Genomic DNA, 21289 nt, shown 5'->3' on the forward strand with positions numbered 1-21289 from the left:
TTTTCAGCACGACAAGCATCCCAAATACACCGCGAATGCAATAAAAGCACACTGGGATAGAAAAACCCATCCAATGAAACTATCAGTCAAGGTTTGGCCTCCCCAGAGCAAAGACCTAAACACTATTAAAGTGTTGTGGGATCATGTTGACAGAGAACAGAACAAAAGGCAGAAAACATCCAAAGACAAGCTTTGAATGTCCCTCAAGAAGCCTGGAGAACTAAGACTACCTAAAGAAATGACAAGAAAGCTGCCTGAAAGAGTTGAGGCTGTGCTGAAGAATAAAGGTGTCATACCAATTATTTATTTTCAAGCTTATTTACATTTTTCAAACTCTGTTTTTGCCATATATACCGAATTTTTATGTACGTTTGCACATGTTGGCATCAGAAGCTGGTTTTCCTTACATGCACAAACAACCAGCACTTCAACGGCATCTAAGTCTGGACCTTTGCTTTCGACAATACCATTTTATAACATCAATTTCTTCTATGTGGAAATTATATTGATAGCTTCATTCAGGCTATTTCCCTTGCACATCTGCAAGCACTGTTAGATATGATCCACGCTTAATAGTAGGTATTAGAGTCTTCTCTTTAAAAAGCTCAAAAATGTCTACTGCTGCTGTGGCCTCCCTCTTTGATTTGTCTGTCTGTTTTCACTAGCAAACTACAGATTTGCTCTAATGCTCTGTGAACAGTGAAGACTTTCTCCTTGCAGGTCATATTAGCGCCAAATCCATGTTATTGTAGATTCTTTTCATTTTTACTAGATACAAACACTTTTAAGCCTCAAGCAGTCTGCTCTTGGGCTGAATTTTATAGGTTGTTTGAAATCCTCAGCTCTTGGAAATTTTTGTTTGTTTATATTTTAAATCCTTTCCCAGATTCACACACTAGCTTTATGGTTTTAAGGTATGATAAAGTTAGGGGTGTACTTACCTTTTCTATGTGACTAAACTGTTATTTCATTCCTTTCAACTGTGAAAATAGTACAAAATGTCAATTGTATATGTCTTTGATCCCTTTATCCAAGCACTGGTGCATAAAAAAATCAAATATTTGCTTGTTCAAGTATGTTCAAAAGGTTAACTATTGCTGCAAGTACAGTGTAAATAAACCTGTTGTTATAGCCGTTTGTACTGATAATAAGCAAAACTGTGCAACAGTTGAGCCACAAACAAAAACTGACTGTGTGAAATGAACATACTTTTGCAAAACTCCTGATAAACACTTTGCTTCAAGTAGACTTGCAGACCACAGTCACAGAAAACACCACTAATATGTAGGCTATACCATTTTGGTTTTGGCAAATTTTAAGATAAATTTCATAATATACACAAATGAATGCCATATAAGATCTGGCAACAGTGCATATTTAGTTAAGGCTGAAAAATATAATACATAAGCACATACACAAATTAAAAAAAAAAAAAAAAGTTCAATTCAATAAAAGTTAAGTGGGCATAATCCAGTTTAGGCTGGAGCCATATTGGGTCTATGAAATGTGGAGTTTAATGTATGCTGGAGTTTATGTTTGAGTCAACGCGTGAAGTGAAATATTTCTGTATTTAGAGGATTTAACAGGTTGCTTTTGACTTTTCCTCTGCTGCTATCAACTGGTCATGATAACATTTACAAATTAAAAATTTCTATGAGTTGTAGTTTGCAGTGAGCGCTTTATGTTGCACCCTTAATATGAATAATACAAAAAAAGACAAAGCTTTATTTTATTTATTTAATCATAAAATTAATATGGTGTCATTCAGCATAGACCAAATTTGTCAAAGGGGAATAGTCTTTTAAAATGATGACACCTGGTGGTGAAATCTACTTACTACACTGTGTGTGACGTGGTACTTAGGCATTTTGAATTAGTCCAAACTAAATCACATAAATGGGTCTTTATTCTAAAGTTATTTTGTGACACACTGTGTCAAGTATTTATAACTGATCATTTGATTTCACAAAGAAAGTAACGCTTACACCGTTAACAATAAAATAAAGTAATTTTGGCGATGTTACTAAAAAAAAAATCTAAACAAACAAACAAATAAACATCAAAGTATAAAAACGGAAATATTATTTCTTTACTTTAGCAAATATTTATGTTAAAAAAAATCTACTGTCAGCTTTGAGGATTAATAAAAAGAGACAATAAGTTTTCCCACTTGAGACAACTGGAGCAGTAACTAACTACTTAACAGCAACATTTAACTATTTGGGTGCAAATGATGATATTTTTTTTTCTCTAATTAAAACCCAATTGGAACTGCTGGCATGGGCTCCAAATCTCCAGTAGCCTCCATTACATGAAATGTAGTAAGTGTATTTAAGTAATGTAAATCTAACTAATCTAAGGAAAATGTTTACTTTCAAGATGAAACACGGGTGAATCTGTGAATCATATCTTACACATATCTCTCGTGAGTGATATTACATCATTCCTGTCACAAGATAGAAGCTACATTCATTTTTTGCTAACTTTATTTTATAGATACTATATTTATTTATTTAAGTTTCACAGAAAATAAAATGTTTTTTCCACCGGAAACCTGGCCAAGAAGGTTTCCGGAGTAATCGCCTGCTGCGATTACTCCAATCCTCCAGGGGGCGCTGTGATAAAGCCACCGAATAGTTGCAGACCAATCACAGTTTTCCAGCAGTTTGAACAAGAAGCGGGTTTGGATTATTCCGATTTATAGCAAGACAAGAAAAACCATGGATACGGGGCTAAAACTGTTATTACGCTTGAGTTAGTTGAGAATTAGTTCTTCGGTTTCGCTTTATTAAAATTGTTGTAGTGGTTTTGTGGTTTTGCACTGTCAACGGTCGATATATAAACCTGTCAGACTGCGGCTTACTCCTGTGTGCTCCAGCCGCGGTAAATCTCCATTTGTAGTTTATAAAAGTTTTACCTTTTGGCACGGCTGTAGCTGGGAAGTCAAACATGAAGCCAGTAAAGCCGCTATATCTGAAGACATACGGGAAACAGAGGCGGAAGGTGTCCGCCTGGATCTCACCTGAAGACCGCAAGCAGGCCTTCGACAGCACCCCGTCCTCCTCGGATGTCTCCGTCTTTGAGCCCTCCAAACCTCAGAGGATAAGGTATGTTTATAATTTTCTTTACTAAACCGTCTTTTCAATATTTTCTCTACATTATCAAACCCAAAATCTGTGCAGCTACTTTTTAGTTTTAGCTTATAAGAATATTATTATTGGTGTGTATGGAAGCCAAAAAAAGCCACAGAAATACCAGTCCATACAGTCACATATCTGAAGTTTTTAGTTATTAATATATTTATAGGACGAAAAGGATTCGTTTTATTATATTTTTACTATATGAAAATATAGTTAAATATCTTAAATACACCAAACTGTAGCTAATTACAATAGTGGCAAAAATGTAGAGTAAGTCAACAGTTTGTACATACATAACAACCCCCTGTGGACGTGTGCAAAGTACAGTTTAGTTGTCAATCAGAGTTTCCTGCTCTGATTGTGAGCTTGTCTGTCTTCATTGCTCCATCTGCTTTCCATTTAACAGGGAGAAGAGCACCAACGCTGTGAGTGGCAGAACCGTTCGTCCTGCCAAGAAGAAAGCAATGCTTTGTCTGACTGAGAAGAGTGTGGATGAAGGGGACATGAGCAATGAGGAGAATGCACCTCCTCTCCCTCCACCTGCTCAGCAGAGCAGGACAGCCAGGTCTGTGAATATTGTAATAAATGGTGAATAACACTGCAGTCACTAATACTGATTTTGAGTTATTAGATTATCTTAGGCTAGAAAAATATCCTTGAAGTAGTTTCCTTTTTTTTTGTATTGTATGTGTGAGTGGTCCACACCATTTCTTTCCCTTCTTTAGAAAGAAGAAGAGTAGTGTGGCCAGTTGTAGAGCAGTGCGTCCTGCCAAAAGAAAGACCATACGTCGTATAACGGAGACTAGCAGCGATGAGGAGAACAGCAGGATGCTCGCTCCACCTCCTCCTTCTGTATTATCTCAGCAGAGCAAGACAACCAGGTCTGGGCATTTAAAAACAACAACAATAAAGCAGCAACACATTACTAAAATGACAATGCATGTTGAGAGTTTTGGGGTTCTATTAAATATAAGCACAACTGTGAATGTAAGCAGAGGTTTGACATTTCTGGCAAACTGAAGGCTGATCCAACCGTTTTCAGCAGATCCTGTTAATTGTATTCCAAAAGCTGCAGTTTGCAGAGTCAGCTCTTGGGCTCAATATCAAATGTAAAAAATATACTGACAATTCCACTTTGGCTGCTCTCAGAGTTAAACAGATGTCTCAAGTGAAACTTACTTTTGCCAGAGCAGTCCCAAAACAAACTCAAATTTATAATCATACAGAGAAAAACATCTTTACATTTGAGATGCTGGAACTACTTTTGGTGTTTTAAATTATTAAAAATAAGTTGTGAGTTTTTTATCAGCAGGCTTTTTGATACAAAATGTTTTACATTACTTTGACTTGTTTTTGCCTGACTTCTCTCTTTTTACTCTCTTTACTCTCTCTCTTTTTTACTCTCTACCTCAGCACTTTCAGCGTTTGGTTTGTAGTGAGTGACTATTGTTAGCCATTCGCAACTTTTAAAGCATCTCTTTTGCATTTATTTGTCTGTTTGTGAAATGATTTGTGTCTTTTCCCGTTATCAGGACAAGCCGGCTTGTGTCTGGACACAGAGTTTTGATGAAGCGGAGGGGCCACCAGGTTCCTGTCACCACGGAGAGTGAGGAAGAAACGTCTGCACCAAAAGGCCACAGAAATTCAGATAAAATGAGGACAAACTCAAAGTGAGCATTCGTGTCTTTAAGACCTCTGTTAAAAGCCTGAACAGAAATGTCATCATTATTTGCTGTAACCATTAGCTCTCATCCTCTCTTCTCCTGCTTTCTAGTGTTTATCCTTCTTCTGCAGGCCGCTTTGTAACCCAACGTAGACGAGCCGCTGCGATTAAACCCAAAGTCCCCAAAGCATCTGTCAGTATACTCAGCTCCTCAGATGACTTCACTTCTACAGCCTTTCCTTACAGCAGGCCTTCCAGGAAAAGAAAGCTGCCTCCGGCATTGGGGCCGTCAAGTGCGGAGAACTCTATGAGCGCTCCCTTCCGAGAGATATCTCTCAACGAGTTGGCAGATTGCAGTCTCGGAGCCTGCCCCAGGAAACCTATCTTCTGCTCTACACCGTCAGCAGGATCCTTCAGCAAACGCGGGAAGCTTAAACCATTTTTAGTCAACAATCTGTCCTGCACTCCTCCATCCATGTCAGTAGACGGCATAGTCTCCCCACCAGATTGTTCGCTTCACTGTCAGCAGACAGACACAGACCTACCTGACCACATAGAACCATCTATTGATTTATTTTCAGAGCCCAAGAGAAGAAGTGAATCAAAGTCTAAAAATGCAGGCGAATTACAGAGTGCAAATCTGCTGTCTGCAGACAGTGGCAGCAGCAGTCTGTTTGTATCAGCAGCAGCAGGAGGGTTAGATTGGCTGATCGAGACACTGAAGGAGAAATGTTTGTCCACACGCTGCACCGTGCCGCTGGAGAGATTAGACTTGTTCGCTGAGCTGAGCAGTGAAACAACCTACTCATCCTGTCTGGGACATTCAAGCTCACTGCACAGTCGACAAACAAACAAACAGCCTGTGGACAGTGGCGAAGCGGTCGATCTGTCAGAGTCTTTAAAAGCATCGTTTTGTCTTCATTTATCAGGTACAGTCAATGATATCCGTTATAGTTTTGACCAAGAAGCTTCAGTGAGTCAGTGTTGCAACACTAACATTTCTCCATTAGTTAACTCTAAGCAGTCAGCCGAACACTCGACCGCATCACCTATGGAGCGGTCAGAATCGGTACTTTATGTTCAGTCTATTCATCACACAGACAGCAGCTCTGAGATTATAATGAGCACACATTTGGAGTCCAGCAGCACTGTGCAGACAGTGGAAGGCGAGGCTATAGTGGCAAAGAGTAAAAGTCTTACTAAGAGGTGCTCAGTCCAGATGAAGAACCTGGTTTTGTCACAAGAGCAACTAAAAGGCTTCTCAAAGCAGACAGAGGAAGATTCAGGCAAGACACAATTAGCCAAGACAGAATGTGCAGCAGATCTCACAGCAGGGCTGAAGGAGAAATGTCTAACAGACAAACTTATTGTTGGGATAAAGAGAGTAAATTTGTCACAGTTGAAAGAAATTCTGAGGCCCAAAGGTGCTCTGCTAAAACCAGCCGGAGATGTGCCCGACCAGACAAAGACGGACCACTTGTCCGAGAGCGATGACAGTAAAGACACGACTGCCTCGAAAGCCAGCGTGAAGAACGGACCTTTGACTACTTCTGAGGATGAGACCGCGTCAGACAGAGAAGTTGTAAAGAAGAGAAAAAAGATGCCCGTGGCTCAGAAGAAAAAGAAACAGCGGAGCGCATCCACAGACCGCCCTGGGACGACGAGGAAGGCGTGCGTGAGCGGCATGAGCGTGAGCCGCTGGAAAAACAAAGGCAACGCCAGCACGCACGTGATCAGGAGCAGGGCTGCGGACTGTAGCATCAATGAGATGATCCCCTCACAGCACAAGCAGCCAAAGGTAAGAATCAAATCCAGAGTAACAGAACAAAGGACAGCTGAAACGGTAAGCTCGTATGTTCAGCAGCGCTGGATGGATAATGAAGGGGATGGTTGATGGGTTCATTGTTGAAGTTACCATTGAAGTTGATGCTTTTGCTTTTCTGTAAATCCCTCCAGTCAGTTTGCAACAAATGATGCTGACTATTAGTTAGATTATTAATCAGATGCAGCTGCACTAATTAACCTGCACATTTGGTTTCCCGATGTCTTGATGGTAACAGGTGAACGAGTATTTGTTACTGAGCTGCAAGAGTTGAGGCTCAGGTGTGAAATTTATGGTTTTTAGGGTTATTTTTTAGCCATTTTTTATCATTAACTTTGTTTCCCTGGGTCTTTTCCTGTGTGTTATGAAAAATCTTCTTTTTTTTTGGTACCAGTACTGGTTTTATTATGTTGTATTTATCCAGAGTAATAGTGGATGTACTGGACAAAGGATGTTGAATATGGAGCTTCCAGGTAGGAGGAAAAGAGGAAGACCTCAGTGAAGGTTAATGGATGTAGTGAAAGAGGACATGCAGAGGGTTAGTGTGACTGAGGAGTGGAGATGGAGTGAGATGGAAGCAGGTGATCGACTGTGGGAGAAAGAAGCCGACTCTGACTGAGTTTAGAGGGGGACTTTTTGACCCCATCTTATTTTACACAGACACACACACAGACACCACTCAATACCACTACAAGAGATAGAGTGGGTGTCTGCTCTCTCAGCCTGTACCAGAGTTGAGGACCCTGCAAGGACCTGCCAAATTTAAAGTTAAAACATGCCAACGAAACTAGTGACCAGATAATTATTCTTGATGTTGAACATGTGGTGTGACAAAAGACTCTAATTGGCTTCCAAGTTTTCCAGCTTACCAGTATCTCCTATTTTTGCACTCAGTGTACTGCATTTATAAAGAAATCCTGCATCTCACCAACATCACATTTCGGGTGATGGGTAAGCATATAATGTGTAGGAGCTCTCACACTGTAGTGAGCACAAGCTTCCATGTAGCTGCAATGTAGTTTGATTATATTCAAAGGAAGGCAAACGTCCATGCAGCCAAAATCTCCCGAACTGGGCAATTTGCATGAAAATAATCTATCTATATACAATTTGTGGATGAATTGTCCCTTTAGTGCCACAAATGATTACTTCATTTGATCTCCAAACTTCATAAAAACTATTAAGCTATTGACTCGTCCCGTAAGTGAAGAAGCAGAATATTTCTGATCACAGAGCAGATCTGTATTAACGCTAAGTTTTTCTGTCACGATCCACTGAGCACTAATTAAACATTTAAAGGCTTTTAAGTCATTTAACTTAAAGCCTGTTGTATGTGCCATATATAGGAGTTTTTGGGCTCTACCATGAATTTCTCCACCCCGGTGAAAGCAAGTCGGCTCAACCTCTCGTCCCTGCTGGCTGATTTCACACCAAACACGAAAACCTGGAGCCGGATCAAAGCCGCCCTCTCTGTTCATCGCAAAGGCTTGGGTAATGATGTACACTCTGGTGTTTGGATTTTAAGCTTTTAGCTTGACTTTGAGAGTCCTTACACTCTCCTCTGCCCCCCACCACCCCTATCCCCACCCCCTCATTCCCTCTCCTTAGTGCTGCTCACTCCGAGGAGTTTACGTCTATCAGCGTCGGGCTCTCCTGGGAGGACGGACACTGCTGATCTCAGTCGGGATCTCTTTACCACACCCTTACGGACGCCACTCCCCAAGCGGCTCCGGTCACAGCTGCTGGGCCAGCATTCCCTGGTATTAAACACACATAAGTTATATATTCAGACTTTCTGTTGGTTTCTCTGCACTTTAAATTTGGGTCGTTAGACCTGATGGCGTGACATCCAGGCTGTGGATGCACGTAACCTCCTCCCACTTGTCTGTTGTTGAAGATTTGTGAAGACGCAGACCTGTCAGACGCAGAGAAAGTGTATGCTGAATGTGGCCAGCAGCGGCCTCTGCCCTGGGAAGAGTGCATTCTCCCCCAGCGTATGAAGCAGTGTCTGAAGATTGGAGAGGGCACCTTTGGGGAAGTCTTCTCCACCAACAACAAATCAGGAGACACCGTCGCCCTCAAAGTAAGCACGTTTGAGTGTATTTGAACAACATGTTTTAGAAGTGTAGCGTTGACTGAGCTCTGTTAGAGAGTTACAGCTGTGAGTTGTATCAAAGAAGGTAAATATTGTGCATTGTTTTTCCTTTTCTGGCCCTTTTCTGATCCTGGTTTTAAGTAGTAGAAAAGAACTAAAAGGGAGCAAAGATACCTCAACATGAAGCTCAGGAGACCAAAATGAATCAATGAAAACACAAAGGGGGCATTGATGATGGCTCAGAACTAAAAGGACAGGGAACAGGCCATTAATTTGTAGTGTAAACCACTTGAGTTGTAATGTGCTTCAAAACTAAAACTACTAATGTTACCGAAAAAACGTTCGACACAAGAAGTCCCACGCTGGATTGTATTTTCAGATCATTCCAGTAGAGGGAAGCGAGAAGGTGAACGGAGAGGACCAGAAGACCTTTGGAGAGATTCTCCATGAAATTATTATCTCTAAGTAAGTAGCCGCAGGTACACACTGCTCACTATATGCAGTCCATTTGCTGTAATGCTAGAGCTTATAAGGTCTGTATGTTTCAGTACAGTGATACCTAATGGTGAACCACATCAAAGTACTCCAACTGAACAGCTCTAATGAGCAGTGTTTGTGTGTTTTGTTTTGTTTTCTTCTACCAGGGAGCTGAGCAGCCTCAAAGAGAAGCAGCACAACCAGACCCACGGTTTTATTGGACTCAAAGAGTAAGTATTTTCTTTGGTCTTTTTTTTTTCTGTTAGTGCCTCAGTAGTTTTGAGTCTTAATGTGACTTTGTGTCTATTTTTCCCCCCATAGTCTTCACTGTGTTCAAGGCTGCTACCCTGCAGATTTCCTGAATGCATGGGACACATTTGACCAACAGAAAGGCTCAGAGAACGACAGACCAGGTCAGTGAGACAGAGCTCATTATAATTTATTCACAAGAACATGTATTGTGTATTTCTTAGGGTTAGGGGTTAACTTACTTCTATATTAACTTCTCTCTGATTAAGATTCAACCTGGTCTGTGTTTTTAATTATTAATGCTAAAAAAGTTCTTGCCCAACTTGCCATGTTTTTTTTGTTGTTGTTGTTGTTTGTTTGTTTGTTTTCTTTATGACCAGCTATAAATTTATAGATTTTTATTTTTTTTATTCACACCTTAATTGTGGCACAGATTCACCAAAGTGCTGGAAACTTTCCTCAGAGATTTTGGCCAGTATCCACATGACATCATTGCATGGATGCTGTAGATTTATCAACTGCACATCCATGATGGGAATCTCGTTTCACCCCATGCCAAACATGATCTATTAAATTCAAATATGGTGACTTTAGAGGCCATTTCAGTTCAGTGAACTCATTGTTGTGTTTAAAAAAACAAAAAACAGTTTGAGATGATTTGAGCTTTGTGACATAGTGTGTATCCTACTGGAAGCAGCCATCAAAAGATGGGTACACTGGTCAAAAAGGGATGGATGTGGTCAGTCGTGTTTAAATGATGCTTGGTAGATATTAAGTGACCCTAAGTGGCCCTAAAAAATGCCCCCCACATCATTAGATCAGTGTTTCCCAACCTTTTAGAGCCATATTTCACATTAGAAAAATCACATAGCACTCCATTTTTGTCACAAAAACCATATTGATCATTTTCCCCCACACAGCAGTCATAGTGGAATTGGGTCAGTTTTTTCCCCAGTATACTTTTTTTTTTTTTTTTTTTTTTTTCTGACCACTACTCATGCAAGGGCCTTCATCAGGGTTGGAATTTTCTGCAGGACCCAGGTCAGATTGACTACTTTTTCTTTTCAAATATTTATCTATTGCTATTACCTGCTCCAGTCTCACAGCTTGACTGTTATGTAATTTCTTCTTTGTCTTCTTCTGTTTTCCTGGCAGTTGGTACCCATTTAATTAGAGCAGGTAGTTGTACTGCCCTCTAGTGTAAGAGAATGTAATTGTTCTGCCCGTTACTGCCTCTGTGTGTGTTTGTGTGTGATTACAGTTAAATATTTGTCATAGATTTTTAACAAAACAAAAAACAAATTTTTGATTAAGAAAATAATATAAAGCCATTAAAAAAATATTTTAGACTTTCTTTCTAAAATGGGGTAATAAGTGAACCCACTTGGTCCCTAAAATAACCAAATCATGTAATTTGGGTTTCTCTTTTTGTCTTTGCTCAGATTTCTTTGAAAATGACCAAATATTCATAATCCTGGAGTTTGAGTTTGGCGGAATCGACTTGGAGAACAGCAATGGAATGGTAGGGATCAAAGCTTTCCCCGTGTCTTTGTGGAAATGTTGAGCTTTTATCTGCCACCTCAGTGACTGTTCAGAGATACAGAAGGTAAAGCTGGTAGCCTGGAGATAAAACTACTTTTACATTGGCTGAATGTAGAAAGTACAAAAGCTGAAAATACTGTGTCTGTGGTCAGTTAAAGCGCTCTAAATTGTCATTACACAAGATTAAGCTAAAATGACGCCTTTGCTTATTTCACGTTCACACTCTCAGTAAAAATGTTTTTAAATTTTAATGATGAGACCGGCTGCATAAAAATAGGAAGTTTTTGAGTTGAGTCATTACAGCTTAATGTCAGCCAGACCATAAATTACTGCACGCTGGAGGTAATGAGAGAAGATGATGAACATTTTAAAGAAATTCTTTGCTTCTGAAAATTCTTGCTGACTAGTATTAGCTTTGGCACGGCTGGACTTTTTCTGGCTTCTAGAAATTTAAACTGCTGTTATACAACATTCACGTCTCATCCTCCTGCAAGGATTTATGAATATTTTCTGACTTGAGTTCTTACACTTGCTGAGCACCTTCTTCCTGAATCTGACATCTGAATGTGTCAACATGAAGATGACACATTCAGACGTCAGATTCAGGAAGAAGGTGCTCAGCGTGTGTAGCACAGGTGCTCGGACCTCATGACCTGATTTGTTTTTTGCACTTTTTCTCAGTATTGCACTGATTATCGGGTGAATTTGCAGGGATGTTTACTCGTAGGGAAATTGAATGCCTTGAATGTTTACACTTAAATAGTCTAAAGGACTTTGTCTAATTTATGCTCTTGTTGTGTTTTCAAGTTGGCATCTTTAGCGGTGGCAAAGAGCATCCTTCACCAGGTTACTGCTGCCTTGGCTGTTGCTGAGCAGGAGCTTCACTTTGAACACAGGTACTGACACACATTGATAAATTACAGCACCGACTGACAGTTTCCCAGAGCCCAAGAAGATGCTTACAGATGCCGTTTGTTCCCCACTAACAAACCAAAACCCTCTAGCATTAGTTAAAGTTTAAAGAGAAGGAAAATAACAAATGTTCAGCTGGAACTCCAGCTTTCCCACAGTGGGTGGGAATTGTGGTGTTACACAAAACTGTGCGTGCGTGTGTGTGTTAGATGATTTGTTGGTGTCTTGTAAAAGTTTAACCCTACACACTGTTTATTGCAGGGACCTGCACTGGGGAAACGTGCTGGTCAAAACAACCAAGCAGAAGACAGGGAGCTTCCTCATCAATGGAACGACCCACTCTCTGGAAACCAGAGGGGTGCTGGTCCGCATCATTGACTATTCTCTCTCCAGACTAGAAATCGGTCAGATATTTTTCTACTTGCTTAGTGTCATACTTTGAATGGGGATGTGTTATGCACATAGTGAATATTAGGTAGTAGTTCTAAAATGTTGCTTTTGTGTTGTAGATGATTTGACGGTGTCCTGTGACATCTCAAATGATGAAGAGCTCTTCATGGGACAGGGAGACTACCAGTTTGAGATCTACAGACTCATGAGACAGGAAAACGGGTCAGTCCATTTAGTGATCAAAGACCTATGTGCCATGTAGTGTCAGTGCAGTAAAGGCTTAAAGTCTTTATCTCACTCTACGTCTCTGTATCTTTCTATAGCTGTATCTCTATACATCTATCACTGTGCACCCACTAAACAAAACAAACTAGAATGAAAATATACAGTAAATGTTTTTAGTTTTTATCCAGGTCAGTTTCGTCATACTTTTCAATCAAACCAGAAAGAACGAGTGATTTGTTCATTTGTCTGAGAATGAGATGCTGACATAGTGGAGTCAGTTCTTTGTGTCCTGAAATAATGAATACCACCAACATTATAAATAAACTTAACTGAAATGAGGAAACAAACCTGGAAACAATATGAAACCAGTGATACTGTTAAACTTGAACTGGTTACGTTCTAGTAAATTATAATTTTGCTTTGCTATTATGTAGGATTTCTTTTTCTTTGATACACTCATAAAAACATGTTTGTAATTAAAAAAAAAAAAGCTGTGAGGCGAGGTTACATAATTCCCTGTGAATCAGGAGGTCAGGACATTCCCTGCCGTTGGCCTTTTCTCCAGAGCACAAATGTCAACCTGATTTTACGACGTGGGCCACAGACAGCCCACTTTAATCCTAAGTGGGTCAGACTGCCCTGTCTGTCACTGTACAGAAGTTTAACTGCACATTTAATCTCAGAGTGATCTCGATATAAGAAATGCAGCATTGTTGTTGATTTATTGATCCTCTCATGCTGTTTATGTCTTTTATCAGAAATAACTGGGCTGCTTACCACCCTCATACCAACGTACTGTGGCTCCACTACCTTTGTTCCAAGCTGCTTTCCATGAAGTACCGCGGCTCAGGGGGGAGGAGCGCCAAGGACGTGCGAGAGGAGCTGACTGGTTTCTATGACAATGTCCTCCAGTACAGTTCAGCCACAGAGGCGTTGCAGAGCTGCCCCATGTTCCAGTAGCACGAGGATTCAACGCGAAGTGTGAGGAAGCTCACACAGAGACCGTTTTCTGCACGAAGAGGGTGCAATGTTTCTTCACGCTCGTCCTCTGTTAAGTTAAGACAGTGTTCCCAGTTGACGCGCCGGCACAGAAGAGTTACTTAGAGTGCAGTGCAGACAATGCTGTCATAAAACAAGGCTCATTAAAAAGACTGAAGATTATATATTGGTGGTCAGTGGAGCTTCTTTATGTTGTTATTCTAATAAATCCATTCACTTGTTTTTTGCATCCTAAGTATAAATTTTGAAAAAAATTATCATGATAAATTTTTCTTTCTTAATCTTGTAGCAATGTGGTTCAGTGTTTGCAGTCTGCATTGGTTCTTAATCTGTTAATTGGTGTAAATTAATCACCACCTACTACAACTAATTCACTAATTTATCAAGCAAACATGGCCAGGTTTCAGCTTTTCTTTAATTTTTTTTTCTCTGGTTAGTTTATGATGAAACGGTTCACAAACATGTGATGTGATTTCATTTGAAAAGCAGAAGGGCCACAAGTGGAAATAGAAGGTTAGATCTCAAAAATATGGTATGTAAATGTCGTGTAAACAGGACGTTTAACAGGTAAATCTGGCAGAGGATTCACTTCTGTGTGTCATTATAATCAATAAATGCACATTTTAAGGGTTCTGAATGTTTTGATATAAAATAAAAGTCTGTAAGAAGATGTAAAAAATGAAGCATGTTAAGTTGATATATTATTACAGCATAGTAGGGTATTTAGATTTATAATTGTTTTAGTATGGTTGTATATAATAGTAATCAGAACTGTCACCTCACAGCAAGATGGTTCTTGTTTGAATCTGTCAGCGTTTGTACGTACTCCCTGTGTTAGTTTTCTCCAGGTGTTCCTTCCACGGTCCAAAAACATCCATCTTAGCTTGACTGGAGATCCTAAATTGGCCGTAAGTGTGAATGTGAGAGTCAATGGTCATCTGTCTCTGTGTATGTCCTGTGATATTCTGGGGACTTGCCCAGGTCCCCCATCCTCCTGTGTACCCCCTCCTCTCCCTCTAAAAGAGCTGGGATAGGCTCTGCACTCCCGTGACTCTGAATTTGATAAGCAGTTAGACAAAGGAATGGGCTTAAGGACTCCCTTTATTAAAGTGATAGGGAATGTATTGTATTGTATTGCATTGAAATACCAGCAGAGGGAAATCTAGTGGATTATTCGGAGCCCAGTAAGCTGTGAAACATGTCTCCAAGTAGTAAACGAAGTATAACTAAACTGCCTTAAAGTAGTTTGGGTTTATTCCTGTGGATAAAGATGAGCAAACCATCAAGAAGAAAGCTTGGTACACTATTTCCCTCCAGAAAGGTGAGATATCTCCAAAACACAAAAAATGTATATTATCTTTGAGTTAATAACTTTTAAAACACGAGATGACAAAAATAAGTTAGTGGTCAGATTAACAGCAGTCTATAAATCATTTTAAACTAATGCCTAACAGGTGATTATGGTCGTCTTTGGAACAGTGAGTTAAAATCGTTAGATATGTCGCGTATTTAATTTGAAAAATTGGTCAGTAACAGATTTTTCTGGGTAATTTATCAAAAAAACTTACCCTACAGCTAATTATAAATCATCTTGGTAAAGAATTTATGGATTTTCAGCTACTTCAACATTACAAATCCAGCTTCCTGTACTGTGCACTACTTGCAGCAGGTGTACACTGCACGTTGCCATACAAATGACACATGATGTGAATCTTTTTAGTGATACCCTGAACCACAGAGAAGCATCTGAGCTTAAGCTCAAAGAATGTGATAAACAGAAAAAAGATGCACATACAAAAACAAAATATTTTATTCAATTTCATCATTAAGATTATTATACATTTTTGCATTGAAACAAGCTTCATTTTGGTATGGTGAGTCGTGTGTGTCCATTTTGATGTGGATCTTGATTGAATATGTTGAATGCTTCCATACGCAAAGAGACACTTGGTTGCTGTTTTTTTTTCTTTTTCTTAATGAACACCTGCCTGGAATCGTTACACGATGGGATTAGGGCGACAGTTGCATTAAAAAAGGAAGACGTCCTTTAAAAAAAAAAAAAAAAACATATGGGGACATTCCAAACTATACAAACAAGATCCGGCAGGCCAATGTCTGAGAAGAGGTCAGGCATGTGTTTGAGAAGCACTTTTTGGTTGAGCTTTGAGGCAATGTTTGAAATGGCCTTGCTGGTGATGAGCCCATATGTCTGTTGATGTGGTTGTCTGTTTTCAAGGTTCTCTGTTTGTGTGTGTGTGTGTGTTTGAGTCTGGGAAGCAAACAGATGTGTATAAGAAGCAATGAAGTGGATATGAAGTGTACCTGCAGCTGTTGTATGTGTGTGTGTCTGTATGCTTGTATGCATTTGTGCTCAGAAGGAGAAGTATTTGGTGAACCACTCCTGCTTCAGCCCTTCTGTCCCCCTCTGCTCCAGGTATGGCCCCCTGCACGACACAAGACGCAGACAGGTTTAGTGTTTTAATCACAACTAATTCAGAAACATGACGGGAAGAAAAACATTAGTAACATCTTCTAACACGTCCCACGACTAAGGGTATAATTCCCCTGTAATTAAAACAAATCTCAAAGGATTTTATTTGAAATGTTATTATATTCGCACACTATTTTAAGGTAGGTACGCTAGAATAAAGTTGGTAAGAAGTCAGGTTTTTACAGAAATTTAAACTACAGCGTAAGCAGAAAAGTAAATAATAGAATATCCATCATGCACATCTACTTATTGAATATTGAATAAAAAAAAGGCAAAATTACGGCAATTTGTGCCCCGAAAAGTATAGTGTGCGATGTAAGATGGGAACACATTGTTTTTACAAATTATTCCAAATTAGTTACCTCATACTTAAAATTACTTATATTACATTATATAGTATATGATTATACAGTATATATACACTATAATTTCCTGTAAGATACCTGGAAGCTAGGAAAGGTCAAGTCATTGCATAATATGGCCCACTGTACAGCATACTTGCAATGCAAGATGGGGAAATATTGTTTGTTTTTCTGCTAAATTAATTATTAGGAAATTATGGAGTCCTAAAATTACATAGTAATAATGATAATAATAAGTATAATTACGGTATAATTACTACTTGACTTACCCCCTTATAGTAGTGTGTCTACTTTTAAGTATTTGTATGCGAATATAATTACATTATAATTTTGAATTATATGGCATTTATTACAGGTTAATTACACCTTTAGTTGTTATGCTAAGGTGTTCAATCGCAGTCAGAAAAGAGAGAAAGGAAAGCGGCAGGATCTTGACTGTTTCAGCTTATAAAGACTGACATTTCCTGAATACCTTTTTTAGGACAAGACGTCACCTCACTGGTATTTACACTATATTACAGCTGTTTGACCTTTGGTACATCTGTGGCTCATGAGGCAGAGTGGGTTGTGTACCAGTTGGAAGGTCTGTGGCTGAAGCTCCAGCATGTTGAGGTGTTTTTAAAGAACAAAGTGTTGCATGAGTGACAATGATCAGCCGATAAAATGGCAGCAACTCAATGCATTTAGGCATGTAGACATGGTCAAGACCACCTCCTGAAGTTCAAATTGAGCATCAGAATGGGGAAGAAAGGTGATTTAAGTGACTTTAAATGTGGTATGGTAGTTGGTGCTTGAAGGGCTGGTCTGAGTATTTCAGAAGCGTCTGATCTGCTGGGACTCTCCTTTTATTTTACAGAGAATGGTTTGAAAAAGAGACAATATCCAGTGAGCGGCAGCTCTCTGTTAGAAAATGTCTCGTTGATGACAAAGGTCAGAGGAGAAAGCTACAGTAACAGCAGGCGTGCTACAGCAGCTAAGAACAAGAAACTGAGGCTACAGTTGGAGAATGCTCATCAAAACTGGACAATAAAATATTGGACTGAACATGACTTTGAGTTCACTGAACTCAAATGGCCTCCACAGTCACCAATAGCGAACCACTTGGATGTGCTAATAGGGGAGAGTCACATTATGGATGTGCAGCCCACAAATCTGCAGCAACTGTGTGATGCTATCATGTCAACATGGATCGAAATCTCCAAGGAATGTTTCCAGCACCTTGTTGAATCTGTGCTATGAAGAATTAAGACAGTTCTGAAGACAAGATGGGGTTAAATCTGGCATTAGCAAGGTGAACCTTGCATCGGTTTAATTAATGTCTTCACTAAGAATTATTGTTGTATTTGTATGCATAAATCCTCAGTAGTCATAAACTGATTATTACATGATCACACAACAATGAGTACACAAGATCAGGATAACATCCCTCTTCAAAATGTCTGTCTTAATTAGACTTTTTGTGACTGCATTGTCTCATCTGTCTTGATCCATGACCTCAGTAAACCCTGTTCTGATTAATTCATGGACTCATGGACCATGAAAGGTTTGTTTGTAAATTATGATCCACATTAGAGTCACAAACCGCTGAGCTAACAAAAACACAAAGCCGACAGACCAACATGTGACATCACAGTGTCTATGTGCTATCTTTTATATACAGTCTATGTTTGCAGCAATGGTTAGCACTGTTGCCTCATTTGCATGTTCTCCACGTGTTTGCGTGAGTTCTCTTCGGGTACTACGACTTCCTCCCACAGTCCAAAGACATGCAGTTAGTGGGGTTAGGTTAATTGGTGATTCTAAATTGCCCATGAGTGTGAATGGTTGTTTGTCTCTCTGTGTGTTAGCCCTGTGAGAGACTGGCCATCTGTCCTGGGTGTACCCTGCCTCTCGCCCTATGGTAACTGGGATAGGCTCCAGCCCCCATGTGACACTGATTAAGGTTGGCAGTAAATGTCAAAGTAAGATCCACATGAATGAGAAGGTTGTAAAACATGATTCTGTAGCGGGATGATCGGCATTATTTATAAATCATGATGTAGTTAATTACTTATTCAGTACTTAAAGTTGCATTTGTAGTAGTACTTGCAAGAATGAGACCACATTTTGCCACCATGACAGACACACAGAGTCATAAATGTGGAAACATCACCAGCCACGCTGTCATGGAAAGTGATGACTGCTGGTAGGGCAGGTTTCCATCAAGAGATCTGCAGCGGACAGCTACAGCTGGCTCATCTTGAACTAAGCGCTGAGATTAACACAGACTGACAGCTGATTAATCCCGACATCCAGTTCATGCCAGCGATCTGAGTCCTTGTTGTATCGGTTTGATTAATGTCATCACTAAGAATTATTGTTGTATTGCTCCCTCTAGTTTTTAATCATATTTTCATATCTTTATATAAAGTTCAAAAGGTTGTTAATACAACTTGTTGAACATGTGATATCCCTGGTAAGGCTTAAGTTAAAAAGTAAAAAAATATTAAAAATAAGGTGAAGTTTGATTTTGGTTTCTTATCTCACCCTGAGGAAGTCAGCTGGCTGAATCAAAACATTCATACCTGATTGAGTGGGCCTGCAGGTGTACGTGTGGGTCCAGGCAGGAGGGGGACACGTATCGGATGCCCGTCTGAGGCGAGGGGCAGACGGGGAGAGGTGCCGTCGGCGCCGGCGTCGGTGGGATGCAGGAGGTCCGGGTTCTGGCGGAGCGAGAGAGGGAGGGCGAGGAATGCTGGGTGAGGGGGAGGGACGTGTGTTTGTGTGGGAGAGAGGAGGTGGAGTAGTGGGGCGAGGTTTGAGGGTGGGAGGAGGACTGGTGGGGGAGGGTTGAGGAGGAGTGCTGATGGACGGAGGGGGAGGAGGAAGACGAGGAGGAGGAGGAGGAGTGGGGCACAAAGATGCTCCTGTTGTAAGTGCCGGCTGTGGAGATGCTGGTGACACGAGGAGGCGACTCGGCACGTTTCCTCTGTGGAAATAAATAAATAAATAAAAATTGACACACAGGTTAGAGTTTAAAAAATAAGGATAAGTTTTTCAGAGCGCTCAGTATAACCAGCAGAAATCTGGACCCACTGGTTGTGATTTATGACTAATGGGGCAAAGTCAGTCTCTCTTTTGTTGCTCAAACAAATGATTGGTTACAGTGGCTTGCAAAAGTATTTGGCCCCCTTGAACTTTCCCACATTTTGTCACATTACAGCCACAAACATGAATCAATTTTATTGGAATTCCACGTGAAAGACCAATACAAAGTGGTGTACACGTGAGAAGTGGAATGAAAATCATACATGATTCCAAACATTTTTTACAAATAAATAACTGAAAAGTGGGGTGTGCGTTATTATTCAGCCCCCTGAGTCAATACTTTGTAGAACCACCTTTTGCTGCAATTACAGCTGCCAGTCTTTTAGGGTATGTCTCTACCAGCTTTGCACATCTAGAGACTGAAATCCTTGCCCATTCTTCTTTGCAAAACAGCTCCAGCTCAGTCAGATTAGATGGACAGCATTTGTGAACAGAAGTTTTCAGATCTTGCCACAGATTCTCAATTGGATTTAGACACCAGACAGGTCAGGGATAAAGTTATTGAGAAATTTAAAGCAGGCTTAGGCTACAAAAAGATTTCCCAAGCCTTGAACATCCCACGGAGCACTGTTCAAGCGATCATTCAGAAATGGAAGGAGTATGGCACAACTGTAAACCTACCAAGACATGGCCGTCCACCTAAACTCAGAGGCCGAACAAGGAGAGCGCTGATCAGAAATGCAGCCAAGAGGCCCATGGTGACTCTGGACGAGCTGCAGAGATCTACAGCTCAGGTGGGGGAATCTGTCCATAGGACAACTATTAGTCGTGCACTGCACAAAGTTGGCCTTTATGGAAGAGTGGCAAGAAGAAAGCCATTGTTAACAGAAAACCCTAAGAAGTCCCGTTTGCAGTTTGCCACAAGTCATGTGGGGGACACAGCAAACATGTGGAAGAAGGTGCTCTGGTCAGATGAGACCAAAATGGAACTTTTTGGCCAAAATGCAAAACGCTATGTGTGGCGGAAAACTAACACTGCACATCACTCTGAACACACCATCCCCACTGTCAAATATGGTGGTGGCAGCATCATGCTCTGGGGGTGCTTCTCTTCAGCAGGGACAGGGAAGCTGGTCAGAGTTGATGGGAAGATGGATGGAGCCAAATACAGGGCAATCTTGGAAGAAAACCTCTTGGAGTCTGCAAAAAACTTGAGACTGGGGCGGAGGTTCACCTTCCAGCAGGACAACGACCCTAAACATAAAGCCAGGGCAACAATGGAATGGTTTAAAACAAAACATATCCATGTGTTAGAATGGCCCAGTCAAAGTCCAGATCTAAATCCAATCGAGAATCTGTGGCAAGATCTGAAAACTGCTGTTCACAAATGCTGTCCATCTAATCTGACTGAGCTGGAGCTGTTTTGCAAAGAAGAATGGGCAAGGATTTCAGTCTGTAGATGTGCAAAGCTGGTAGAGACATACCCTAAAAGACTGGCAGCTGTAATTGCAGCAAAAGGTGGTTCTACAAAGTATTGACTCAGGGGGCTGAATAATTACGCACACCCCACTTTGCAGTTATTTATTTGTAAAAAATGTTTGGAATCATGTATGATTTTCGTTCCACTTCTCACGTGTACACCACTTTGTATTGGTCTTTCACGTGGAATTCCAATAAAATTGATTCATGTTTGTGGCTGTAATGTGACAAAATGTGGAAAAGTTCAAGGGGGCCGAATACTTTTGCAAGCCACTGTAGTTGCGCTCAGACTACAAGTGGCCAGTAAGCTAGAAAATCTCCTACTTGCAAATTCTGCATATTTACAAGCAGATATCTGTTTAAAGGAGACTTCGCTCTCACATCCAGGCCCACATATTTTATTCTTGGACTCCACC

At 40.4% G+C, this 21289-nt stretch overlaps 2 protein-coding genes across 2 annotated transcripts in view; one reads left to right on the plus strand and one right to left on the minus strand.

The window, feature by feature from the left end:
• Positions 1 to 8316: 8316 nt before the first annotated feature.
• haspin (histone H3 associated protein kinase) lies at positions 8317 to 13735 on the plus strand (the record flags this gene model as incomplete). The annotated part of the gene is made up of 10 exons (XM_063477246.2): positions 8317 to 8385; positions 8523 to 8708; positions 9100 to 9185; positions 9365 to 9427; positions 9519 to 9610; positions 10889 to 10968; positions 11796 to 11884; positions 12162 to 12304; positions 12410 to 12512; positions 13274 to 13735. Coding segments are annotated over 10 exons (1113 nt in total), but the record flags the coding sequence as incomplete, so codon positions are not given.
• A 1609-nt stretch (positions 13736 to 15344) lies between these two features.
• Positions 15345 to 21289, minus strand: part of fam184b (family with sequence similarity 184 member B) — a 35197-nt gene continuing 29252 nt past the window's right edge. The window contains exons 17-18 of the mRNA XM_063476281.1: positions 18932 to 19335; positions 15345 to 15958 (exon numbers count right to left, since the gene is read on the minus strand). Coding sequence (XP_063332351.1) covers positions 15886 to 15958; positions 18932 to 19335 — 477 coding nt within the window. The 3' untranslated portion in view covers positions 15345 to 15885. The remainder of the gene's footprint in view (positions 15959 to 18931; positions 19336 to 21289) is intronic.

The sequence above is a fragment of the Pelmatolapia mariae genome, linkage group LG6 (genome assembly GCF_036321145.2).
Source record: "Pelmatolapia mariae isolate MD_Pm_ZW linkage group LG6, Pm_UMD_F_2, whole genome shotgun sequence".
Classification (NCBI taxonomy): Eukaryota; Metazoa; Chordata; class Actinopteri; order Cichliformes; family Cichlidae; genus Pelmatolapia; species Pelmatolapia mariae.